We start from the raw sequence: 13,350 nt of genomic DNA on the forward strand, positions 1-13,350 counted from the left end.
ATTGAGGTATAGGAATAGAAAGATACGACGTGTCTTCACGCTCGACACGCTCTCGGTGTTAATGTAACGCTAATGTTGCCGGGCGACAGCTGGCGGGGTGAAGCCGGACATCGGCAACAACCGTAATAAGAACAAACGCAAGTATACTACATTCAGTTTAAAACCGATAGAAATTTGTCAAAAAAAAGCGGGATAGCAGACGAATTTGGGCAAAGTCGATTAACGCACGTTCATATCAAAATGCTACATGTTTGCTACAGCAGACGCTACGACACAAATCGCAACAATACCTAGCGCATAGGCTACTGGAAATTTTTCTAGAAATTCTGATAAATGTCTTGCTTGAAATTGCATCGTCACATGAAATTCCGGTATAAAATACCCTTTTGGCTGATTGTCGGCCTAAAGTGCTACACAACTTCTCTATGAATCGGCTGTTACAAGAAAGCAGCATTTGTTGGAGGAAGAAGGAGATTGCTATGATACGCAGATAATACATAATGCCGAAGATACAACGTAAAATTAAAAATCACTTGCACCACAAACGCTTCTGGAAACGCTTTGGACAAATTGAAAGTCATCTACAAAACGGATGGAAGACGAACACCGCCACTAATGACGCGCGACGAGCCTTTGCTAGTTCCAGTCTCGGTTCCTGTCTCCCTTCGTTTCTGCCAGAACCACAGCAGCGACGACGACGACGACGACGACAGAAGAAGAAGTGAACCACCATTCGTTGACTACATTACCACTATTCCACTATTGTGGACGCTTTGGCAGTTGTGCAGAGCACCAACGGTTCAACAATGCGTCCGTCTGGGAGCTGCTGACGCTGGTCAAAATGCATCATCACGACCGGCGCGCGATGCCGTGGGAACCTCTACAAACTCCCGAAAAGAACAACGTAGCACACATCAACAGCGTCTGCTGGCGCGGGTTCACCATCTCCCAAACGTCGCCTCGACGACGGACGGACGGACGGACGGACGGACGGATGATCCGTAAGTACCTCGAGACGACTTATGCCTATCTAATGATAACCACAACGACATCCGTGGCGGCAGCAGCTGCCAACACCGTTAAGAAAAAAGGCAGTCGGGTGTCGCCCGCCAGCAGCTGTGGCATCGTAGCAAACGACAGAAAACAGGTATTGACTATTGAGAACAACAGCTACAACGTGCAGGAACAACGGCGACGGCGGGAGCGGCACACTTCTGCCACAGGTCGGCCAGTTCCCGAACGCCGAACGGACCGGAAAGAATGAAAACAACGGACCCGAAACCCACGCTTGACAGACGCCGCAAAAGTTCGAAGCTAGACTAACTCTGATGCGAACACAAGTTGTAATATTTACATGTAGGAATTTTTTTTCCTAAAATTAAACCTCTAGACCAGTTTGCTAGTTATATGTAGCTAGCAAAGCGGTTGTTAGTCGTGGCTCCTGTGATGAATCCTGACCTTAACATCCCGACAGAAGCTGTCGGAAACAGTAGCATTTGGCCATGTCTTACTTAGTTTTCCCTGTTGTTTATAGTGGAACTAGGCTAGTTATATACTGCTAGCCGTATAACAGCATATTCGTCGTAGTGACCGTCGTCGGAAGAATACCTGAAAATAGTTGTTTTTGCTTTGATCCCCTCGCCGTCAGGCTTCTCACAGTAGAAGGAGACGAAGATTGACACGGTATGATGGACAGCAGCGGCCATGCTGGCAATGGCGGAATAAATCACAGCGTTTAATCGCCGGACAGACGCGCAGTTGTGCGCATTTTGCACACAAAGCTTCTTTTGTTGTTGTTGTTGTTGATTACTGTTGCTGTTTCCGTAGTTGCCTTTGTTTAGTTGGCGCGGCGAGCCCAGTGAACGATGTACAAGAAGCGGCCAGGGGTTTACTCGCAGTTTTAACACCAATTCGCCTGTATATCGCGTAGCGATAGACCCGAGCACACGAAACACCTTCACTGCGCATTTTGTGGAGCGTGTCTCCGAACAGCGGCAGTAGCAGATCAACCACCATGCCACCTTCGAGTCTGCCCCTTTCTGTCGTTTCTAACGCTAGCAGTAGTTCCGTAGACCTGTGGATAGTATGGTCCACAACAAAACGAATCACGTAAAGTTGGCTCACGGTGTTCTACTGCCCGGGCATCGCTGAACTTAACGCAGACACGGATTTCAATTGGGGTAGGTTTTAACCCAATTACAATTGTCCGACTCTAAGAAGTCAAACTGAACAGCTAAGAAAACTAATTGTTGGCTATATTTGTTATTTAGTTTATAAAAACAGGGGTATCTGCAATCAGTGGATGTTCAGTCAGGTCGAAGGATATCTTAATGCGCACTATAGGCAAACGGCGCCAGATCCGTTCTTGTATGATTGGTAACCGACGACCTGTAAGATATTTTTGTCAAAATTTACTGCGCTGGTTCCCATTGGGCACACTCTGCTGTCAAATGGTCCCATGCCGTCGCCTTGCCCTCGGGCAAACACAAGGGATAGAATTGACAAAGGAGCTGTAGACTCTGAACGTGGCAAATATGATCATTATGTGACAGCAGCCGTTGATGCAGCTCATTCGTAAGCAGTAAAGTCATTCCGTAAAGTGTACCGTCTTAAACAACGCCAAAGTGACTTTGCCGCCTGCTGAAGAATAGATGGTAAGCTGCGATAAATTGTGATCGTCGGAATCGTGATGATTTTGGGGGCTGGTCGTCTGATGTCAGTCGCTTCGTTTGCTTGACTGAATGAGAATAGTTGCAGCAGTGATGACCATGTGGTATCAGTCGAAGTCTTCCACTCATGTGTATGTATATGTTGACTGTGACAGCCCCTCCCGTTTGGGTGTCTATGCGTCCAATGCCCAACTATCTCAGTCAGATGATGATCCGAATGTCCGGATCCAACGGGCTTCTGCTAACGCCGTTATCGTTGGAGGCACACGAAAGAAGTTCCCATGGAACAGTTTTGCTTTGTTCCCGCTTAGCCACCGCGTCCGTCTACGGCGGGCGACGCTGCCGCTGCAGCTTCATATGTAGCCGTCAGGACAGTGTCGACCATCAGTTTGTTCCCAGGAACAGCCGCCCTGGCACGGTGCCACTCAACCCGGCTTCGAATGAAGTCTCTAGGTTGAAGGGCACACACACACACTACACAAGAACGGGTACGTCATTCTTGGTATGGCATAGTCATGTTCGTTCTGTTCATCTGTGCGGATGCGCGACACCAGCGTCGTAGAGACTTCTATTCTATTCTTGACGTCCACTTTGCATGGAGGTAAGGTAGCGATTGCATACCGGCGAACGGTGATAATTGCAGCTTATACCCCCATCGGCCTTCTGCCGCAGCCAATGGCTGGCCAACCACTCATTCGCCGGATTCATGCATTTGATGAGAAGTTAGCGCCGACAGAGTCAAAAGTTGTTACCCACATGTATTCGTCTGCTGGGGCTATGCAACAATGAAATTAACAGACGATTCTGAACAGGTTAACACTTGTCACATACATTAGTCGGAAAAAAATTTATATATATATATATATACTTCCGTCCTTAAGGAACCCTAGGAAGTGTGCATCTTACCCGTTTGTTAGAACAAAGATATTTCGTTTTGTACTGCGGCATCGCGATGAACACGAACTTCTGGCACATGTCTGTATTATCAGCGTCTTGTTTCGTTACTCCATCTGCAGCGATGTCAATCTGTTGATGTTGCTGCCACTCGAAGGAGAATTGAGTTCCAGACACACACGTCCCTCCATCTCCTTTCGCTCTACTTCATAGCTGGGATTGCGGTAGAGTTTGAAGTGAAGTCTGCTCTCGTGGTTGCGAAATGGTGTACGTATTGTATTGTGTGCAACTGAAGAGGCCTCGGTATTGCTAATGCGATGACGATTTTCAGCAAGGTGCTGCAACGCTTGTTTGCTGTTGATGGTAAGGATGATGCACAAGGTTTGCAGACCTCGGGATTGATGATAAAGTTCAAGTGGATCGACCAACCGTTGACCATCGCCCAAAGAAAAAAGTGTAGTCAAGATTATTGTACGCACGCGTGGGAACGTCAGTCTCCCTCGTCTTCATTTGCGTTCCCCGTCTGAAGCAGGATTGGTCCCGATGAAGAGGGAAGCGTCGCAAACTACTCCCTCTAGTAGTTTGACTACAGACAAGCCCTATTCACATGGGCTTATTTGACGCCAATGCCTTAAGCCATTTACCAATGGCAGTAGTGACTGTTTTCTTTCCTTTGTCATCTGGCGCTCCCTGAGGGCAAAGCATTCTCTCACCGAAAATGCGATTAACGCTAACTCCGCTAGCTGCGTTCACTTGAGTCCACCCATGCGGACCATGTATTCAAATCCAAATGAGTTTGTGCCTTGTAAACTAGCGCTACGGGATGTATCGCCATACTTATTCCCTTCCTTAGATTAACAGGCGATGACTCCAAGATGTACCTTACAACGTTCGTTTCATTTTTACAGTTTTTACATTTTCACAATTTAAGACGCTTAACATGTCAAGAACACTTCACAGTTGGGGGGGGGGGGGGGTGTACAATAGTCACGTTTTTATGACAACTTTGCACTGCTGCCAAAAACACTAGAATGGTTTTAACGGAGAATCTTGTTAGTGGACAGACTTGGGTTTCAGTGATTGTACAGGTGTGTGTATGTGTTATCGGCTAGAAATTCGGCCACTTTCATGGCCTAGCTGGGAGAGCATTATGCGTCATATTAGTGGCTTAACCTAACAGAGCGATCTCTTACTTTACTGGATGATGGGTCCACTATGATTTTAGAGCAACACAGTACTTATGTACTGCTACGCTAGAAGAAATAGAGGCTTGTTGATAACAGAAAGGTCTAGCAAATTGTTTCCTACATGTGGTGCGTATCAAGGTAAATAAAACGTAAGCAACAACTCTGGGAGGACCTTCCATCTTATTCCGTACCTCAAAAGTGGTGACTACCTCCGAATTTCTGATGGTTTCATCAGAGCAGAGAGACACTCACTCTGTCGAAGCGTCAGCTCAGGATATTTCAGCAGCGTCTTCCGGAAATGTGAGGGGCTTGTTTGCAGGTATTGTTTCGGGTGAAACTATCGGGAGAGCGAGGGGGGGGGGGGGTTCGCAATACAGGCTTCGGTATTCAATTTGATCATTTGCTTGTAGGGGCGAAGACATCCGTTTAAGCTTGATGGCTTGTAGCCTTTTTCAAGGTGAAAAAGAGAATCGTCAGGGGAAACATGCTTCAGGGGTCAAAGGAGCTCTTAACAAGCAGCTTTCCGAATGACAAAGCCAATGATGTTTAGAGCAAGCGCTCGTTTTTGAGTAAACTCAGTACTGATGTTCGCAGAGTTTTACGAATCGGTTAATGAACCGCCGAATTCTTCGCTGTAGAGCTTCTCGATCTGTCATTTCAAAGAGAGATCACTAGACGAATATCGGAGTCTGTATAGCGAGAAACCCGCACAGACTCGATGAAGCTGGCTCATTTGGGAAAAGCTCAGAATAATTCTACAATGATGTACGATTTTACCCAGAGTATATGAATTTTCAGTCGATCGATATTCATTTGTCAGTTTGTTTATGCCTTTCCTCACGGTAGAATAAGGCGGGTATATCTTACATGCATTACGTTAGTTTGTGCTCGATGTGAACCGGACATATAGGCAAATACTAATACAAATCATAGTATGCTTTTGGTGAGAACTCTCTAGAGAAGTAAAAATTAGAACGCTTGAACTTTCCTGTGAGTTCCCTATGAGCAAGATTACATACTAAATACCTATTCGATGTGAAGTTGCGAAGAGCTGTGACGAGGCCGGATGAGGGCGGTTCCTCCGATTCTTTGGGGGTTCTCCTTCGGCGCAACGCCTCCGTGTCGCTTCCTTCTACCGCTGCTTTCCTTACTATCAGACGTAGGCCTATTCTTTTCATTACTTATTAGGACCAACGCATTAGCACTAGTCGTTTTACCGCTAACTAACGTTTGGCTGAAGTTCAGCCTTTGCCATTTACGACGAAGTGTCAGAGCGCTGTAATATAAAGCATGAGAACCTTCATTGAAACCTTCTACGGCGGAAGACAAAGGCGAACGAAAGACTCGTCAAAGGCTAACCATCATCATAAACGTCTACGCTTCAATCAATGCTTCACAACCCCCAAAGACTCAGGCCGAAACTGTTACAGGTCCAAAAGTCGTACATTTTCGCTTAAAACTTGCTTCTAACCAACTTGGCGATTAGTCTTTCTTGAGATTCATTTGTCTCGCATTGCATCATACTGCGATGATCTTGATATAATTGAATGTCATTGCGACATCAATTGACTTCGATAAGCAGCCACAGTTTCTTCAAAAAGTTCGTACCTTTAATACCGATCCAATTTTTTTTCTATGCATGCACGAGCACTGAGTGTCAATCAGAGACCATCAAAGTCAAGCTATAACGAGCAACTGTGGGACACATGAAAAAAACTTTTATTAGTTGAAACAGGGCACTTACTGCCTTCGAGCGTACAAGAATTGAGCGTATCAAAAACGATCGGCCTTCGGAACTTATCGGCTTCGTCACTGCTGCGGCTGATGCTGAATTTGATCCGCCGCTTGCCACGACGCTTATTACCGACAACATAAAGCCGACACAAACTGTCGACGATTGGCAATCGCCACGACGTTAGAAAGCCGAAGTTAGCCATCAATCTGACAGGTTACAAACGACAACAGCAACAATAAGGACGAAATAGACTTCGCCTCGATCGGTGGCTGGGAAGAATTAAGGCCACAGGAACGCCTTCCACTGGACTCACTCGTATAGGTTATGACACACAACGTCAACAGGCCCACTGTGTTATGAGTGCCGCCGTATTATAGCGAGCCAAGTCAGGCTTACGAACAAACACCGCGGCCCACGAAGACATTACGGCGTGTGGTTAGGCTACGATAGGGGTCTTCGTCGTTCGGGGGGTAGCGCTAGTATCGGCGGTGGCGGGAGAAAAACGGCGGCAAAAAGAGACGTGCGACGAGATGCGCTTATAATCATGATTTAGTCAATAGTCCGTCACCGTGGCCGTGGTAATATTTTAAGCGTCGTTCTGATATTCGACGGCCGATGTTTATTGCTCCTTTGTAATTATGTTCCAGACACCGCCCTAGACATTGTGTCGTCGAAAGGGGTCCCACATGCAAAAAGCGTACCTTTCCGTGCTTACTTCTATGCGTTAGTTTAGGCAGATGAAATGATCGTGTCCCCTCAGTACAGTGTCTGTATATTTTTGTGTAAGTTGTCGAAATGAGCACAACGGCACATAAAAGCGTTGACGGGACGCAACCCGCTTCTAACCCAAGAATCGACCGAAGCACTCACTTGTGCCTTAAGCTATTTCGAGGTGGCGGACAAAGGACGACATTAATGAACACCATTATCAGGGAGGCGGACGATAGGGGCGAACCGTGAACATTCAACAAGTATTGCTGCTCATCTGCATAAGCGAATACGCTCGAACGTCGCCTGATCGAATTTGTAAGTAAGCCTTTCGGGAGGATGCGGCCAAATACCGTACCCGATCGATGGGGTGATCGATCGGACGATATTTACTTTCTGATACACAGTGACCTCATATCACCTTTCCGTCCATCAAGATATACATGACACGCGGCATTTCAAGAGAGATAGCCCGACTGCTTGTTATGGAAATATTATATTTGTTTCCTCTATCAGAGTCGACAATTACTAGCCCGGACAATTCAACAGTTATCTCTACGTAGGCATGGTGTAGAAATTCGGCCACACTTCCTTTGCTCGTATGTAGAGGAAAGGGTGGCTATGGTTTAGATGAACTGCATCAGTGTTCCTTTCTCTGATCTACCCCATAGGAAGGCTAATAAATGTAGGCGTACGTTGCGTTTGCACGGGAGCAAAATTTTTCGTTTTTTTTTTTGCTGCTGAAACTTTGCCTAGACCACTCAGCGCATACGATTATTATAAATGAAATCGCAGGAGCTATTGCTATCATCACCGACGTCAGCGTCTTCAAGCCTCAATTCTACAGTATTCCCTACTCTACCCAATGAGCATCGATTATCCACCAACACCTTCATATCCTGCTCAATAATGTAATATTGTACTTGCATTAATGTACATCATAGACTATTGTATTGGATAATTGATTGGCACCAATTGGCTGGGTGATCGACACCCATCAGTGGATTGTCACGTACAATAACGGCTGGGAGAGCAGGTAGCATCTGCCGGATTTTTGCTCGACCACTGGGTACTTTTGTGGCTATGCGTCTGTGCCCGTATATGCATTTGTGCCGCCTGTTGTTATCGCTCCTCACCGACAAAGCGGCAGCCGTTATACGAACATTGAAAGATGCAGCTTTTCAAGTTTCACGAAGGCTGCATCAGGATGATACTTCATCGTGTTATACGTTCTTCTTCTAGTTGTTACTTCAACCGCTGATACTAGCAGTCCTGCAATTGCTAGAACTATGGGCGTCACTGAGTCGACTGAATAATGAGCAAATATTTGTTGTAAATCGTCATAACACCTGACTTCAGAACGTCTCTTCAAATGTACTTCGCTAATGCCATACAACGACATCTCCACGCGGCCACGAGAAAAGGCTGGTCGAACATCGCAGTGACAGTAACAAGCTAAACGGAAGTCACTAGCACCTTAACCACAACAACGAGATAGCGGCCATGAAGGGACGGACAAGGTCTCTTTCGACTTCAGGACCGGACGACAACAACGGTGATAGCACGAATCATGTTAAAAATGTCGAAAGAACACTGATCAGGTAGCATTTGTTACCAATAGACCCCCTTTGCTCTGACTTAAAACATCGAGAGTCAGCTAGCAGACATACTACTACGTATTTACAAAGATACCTAGAGAGCTTCTCTTCATCTATTTCTTCAAAGGTTTTAGCTATTCAGTATTAGCCTGAAACAACTCATCGACCGGCTGATGTGGCCAATTGGCGCCTTCTTTTATTGAAAACCATTTTTAAAGGCGTTTATGTTTGTATCTGTGGGGGGGCCTGCTCGTGTGTATCTGTAAGTAGATCTATGTGAGTTTGACTTCTAACATGAATTGGTACCGCCAGTTTCTTCTTGAAGTGACGATTCTTAACGGAGTTGGCATTAATTAAGTGTTGTCCGTACTTAAGTAAGATTATCCCGTTATACGTAATTCTCGATCTTTAGTATTGCAGATGACAAATGTCGGTAAATTTCTAGTTTTGCCTCGAAAATCTTCAAAACAAACAAATACGATACGTTCATTTCAATTTGCATGTTCAAGTAAAGAAAGGAGTGAAATAATATTAATAATAGAGGCTCAGTAACGATAAGAATAAGTGCTCAGGCAGATATACATGTGTCTATATATATGGAGAGATAGACATGATATCACGTGGAACGAATAGGCACACACGCGGTCCTGCTAAAAAATGAAAACCACCACGACGACGACGACGACGACGACGACGACAGAGACATCAACGGCCGCAGTGTTAATGCCGACAACAGTCACAAAACGGGAAGACGGTAATAACCACGGAGGATGTCGAGTAGCCGTAACAGAGAAAGATAAAAACGAGAAAAAGTTCCCACAAATTTGTAGCAGAAAAAAACATCCACCGCAACAATAGCTGACTTAGTAGCCGTGGGCGCAATGATGAAAATGACGCTCGTGTGTATGAGAAAGATGATCGTGACGATGTTGCTGATGATGCTGACGGCGTCTGTGATGATAATTTATAGCGTACTATATCTGTTAGCCGCAACATGGGCGGCCATATGTAAGACAGTGATAGCGGTACTGATTCGAAGGTGAGCCCCTGTACGCAGCACCAGCAGCAGTGGTGCATGATAATGTATATTGCACGTTCCGTTTACTGAGTTCGTCGAGTGTCTGAACCGCGTGCACGAGAAGCGATACAGGTAGCGGCACGCATTTCGGTATTGCTTAACATCTACGTTTGTTGCTGGAAGCAGTTTGGCTCATTGTATATATTGTATAATACGTTCTTCAGCAGGTATTATACGCGGTGCCACCTAACCTATATGCACGTGTCAATATTTTTGTAGTAGAAATCGTACGTCTGATGGGCAGGATAATAGAACGGCAGACGTAATCGTCAAATACGCTCGTGGAAAACAGGGACGTCCTTGCCTGACAGTTGAACTGAATGAAAAGGATATCTATACCACTGAAGGCATGGCGATAACGCGGATGTTACTATCAGAGATTAGTGTATTATTAGGCCTTACGCCTGGGGTTATTGACTGCGATGATTAACTTGGATTTCACTGGGGTAAATGCCGCAGGTATTCTTTCTCATTGTTGTCCAAACAAACGCGATTGTATCTGCACACAGATACACAGAATAGCGGACGAATAGATAGCAATTTATTTGGCAATCGTCTAGACAATACAACATAAGTTCGTAACTCACGATTTCTATAGAAGAACGAAATCGTCAAAACATGGGTACTCGTATGAGTTGTCTGCTGCTGTAAGGATTAAAACATATGAGTCAATAGAATTCACTATGGGCAGGATAGGGGCTGTGTAATACTATTACGGTAGTGAAGTGTTGCGGACCGGGACATCGAAGCTGTTTATTCTGTCGATCGATTTAGACACCATGGTTCTCTTACGAGAGTCTAAACAAATAGGTCATTTGTATTCTGTTCGGCTAGAGCGATAGAGCTTTTATCGTTCAATGGGTGACTATGACCATGTGCATATAATTGCCGCTATTTAAATTGTAGCGTACTATTTTGATCTGTTTTAGCAATTTGTTGATGATATGACTGACACATGTGTCCTGTGCGCCCCTATGTCGGCTAGCCACGCCCTCCCTACGTTTTATTGCTACTGCTACACTATCTGACCATACGACAATTGCTACTGTCATTCTGATCTTGATCTGATTGCAGATGAGCGTCGCGCGAGTAGAACTACTTGTTGACGGCATCCGCCAACAACAAACTGTTATCGATTGCGCATATTAAGAGGCAATCAAAATGACAATATTCGCACAATTGGAGGTTGTTTGCTGTTGTCCATCGTCGCCTTCATCCCGGTAGACCCCTTCTTCATCGAATATTTCCCAATCACAGGTCTGCTATAGTGAGGTATCAGGTGGTCACAGCGACTATCAACTGGATATCCCAGCACGGCCGATGCATGCACATGTGTTGTATCTTGGTAATGTGGCGTATTTGCTAGGCGTTACCTAAACGTGTGTATAGATGCTTACCGTCATCACGATCGTCATGGTCAGATCCTACATCTCGATCAAAACTATCGGTAGGCGATTCAGGCCTTGTGTGGGGCCCACTTTCCGGCAGAAATAAAGGTGTCCGTCTAGTGGCCAGACTACTGATCGTTGAACCGCTAGCCAAAGGCGATGCTCCGAGACCGCCTGCTAATGCGCCACCTAATGCGCTTAGGGGGCCGCCCGGCAAGCTGCCAAGGGCAGCTAGTTGCTGTTGCACTGCTAGCTGGTTGGCAGCGAATAGGGCAGCTGCTTGAGCTGAGGCCGCTGACGGTGGTAAATGGTCAGGGTGCGCAGCGCTCGTTGGAGTGGCGCCTGTCGGGTCAGCGCCCGTCGCAGTAGCGGCCGAGTTCAATATGTCCCTAATTAGGAAGGATGAGTGAGGGGCAGCCGCGCCGACCACCGATGTGGCAACACCTTTCGGAGGCGGCGAACGGCCGGGCGACGACATTGTTAGCATTTTGTTGACGTTTACAATAGGACCCAAACTGCCAGGACTATTAGTCCACTGTGTGTAGTGTCGTCTACCAACCGAAGCCGGAGGTCGCCAGGGTCCCAACTTGCCTTACTGGTGCTTCGTGTCGTGCGCGCACTTCAGGGCGCACTATTTGGGATTCTGGAGCTAGGCCTGCTGCGGTCAATTTCCGTTGAGAACTATTGCCGCACAAATAACGAAAAACGATAATCACTGACCAGCTTTTCCGATGCTTAACGTGATTCTGTATATTTCTGAAACTGCACTTGAGGTAGTTGTTGCACACGAATACACCGAAAAGAGTTCGGGCATTCGAGTAGGGCACTAGGTGGGATTAGGTGCGCGATCGATATTTAAGGTAGCGCACATAGTCCAGAGTAAGGTTAGGGCGCAGCAGATCAAGGGGCTGGCTAAGTAATGGTTCCAGGCCGTTCTTCCTATAGATGTTATTGTCTGCCTCGTTGTCCCATTACAAAACTTCCATCAATATACGAGACAATGTTAGTAAATAACTTGATAAAATGGTGTAATTTTCGTATTCAGTTCATCACCGTCGAGTGGATCGGCCCGTCCCTAGCGTTCCATTTGTTATAACAACTGCTCACCTGCTAACGTCAATAACTTGATCAAGCGGTGACTTCATAAGTTGTACTAATTTGAAATTGTTGTTGCATTGGTAGAACTGCTTTCAAAGCCGAGAAGTGTGGAGGTATAGATAGCACAATAGATCCACCGAAAAGAGCCGGACACTAACAAATTTGTTTTCGGTCTTTCGGTTCCTGGACACAGTGCACACTTTCGCCAACCAACGTAAGGGGGGGGGGGGGTAACTGATCTGTCATTTAGCCTTTAGCTTACGCAGTCAGCTGTTTGGCTATTTACTACCTTAAATGTGTCTTCCTGGCGTACGTACGTTCGTAAATACATGCAATACGTATCATAGGATCAGAACACAGCAGCACATAACAGAATACAAAACAACAGTATCATCGCACAGAAGCACTATTTACTGACGTAGACACGTCCGCTGTTACTTGAATATCATTCGTGTATTTCCTATAATGATTCCTCTCGTCTTGTTTCTTCCGGATCGAATCTCGTAGAGCGGCTCATGCGCACTCCCTAGCCATGACACTGAAATGGGCACTGTGCGAGACTGCCATGTCGTTTGTTACGTATCAGAAGCAGTGGTAGCGTTGTCGCTGCTTTCTTTGTTAGCGCGTTTGACTGCTTGGCTCACCGCTGGCGTTATCGAGTGCGTAGAACAAACACTCACTGCGCTGGCCAGAGTCACTGCGCTGTCGTTGATCCCTAGCTCGGTGCGCCCGACGGTAAGCGGCTCGTCGGTCTAAACGCTCGCTATGAGCGATTCACTCAACTGACTAAAAGATCGCTCAGTAGCTTCTAAAAGCTTCTCTTCTTTGCTTCTCTCGTGTGGGAGCTAAGGTAAATGTTTAGAGACGGGGGAACACCGGGCCGGAGTCGGGGACCGCCCCATGGCGCAGGAGTCCCTAGCCAACCCGATACACTGCTCTCGTGTGGCTACCGGTAACGAGGAGGCGGGCGCAGCGCCATCACAGGCTCCACCCAT

At 46.4% G+C, this 13,350-nt stretch overlaps 1 protein-coding gene across 1 annotated transcript in view; it reads right to left on the reverse strand.

Annotated features, from left to right (window-relative positions):
- LOC111268089 (uncharacterized) overlaps window positions 1–12,485 on the reverse strand; it is a 42,399-nt gene extending 29,914 nt beyond the window's left edge. The window contains exon 1 of the mRNA XM_022846820.2: window positions 11,267–12,485. Within this exon, the coding sequence (XP_022702555.1) occupies window positions 11,267–11,744 (478 nt within the window). The 5' untranslated portion in view covers window positions 11,745–12,485. The remainder of the gene's footprint in view (window positions 1–11,266) is intronic.
- Between the last annotated feature and the right edge of the window lie 865 nt (window positions 12,486–13,350).

Source organism: Varroa jacobsoni, unplaced genomic scaffold (genome assembly GCF_002532875.2).
Source record: "Varroa jacobsoni isolate VJ856 unplaced genomic scaffold, vjacob_1.0 scaffold_1256, whole genome shotgun sequence".
NCBI lineage: Eukaryota > Metazoa > Arthropoda > Arachnida > Mesostigmata > Varroidae > Varroa > Varroa jacobsoni.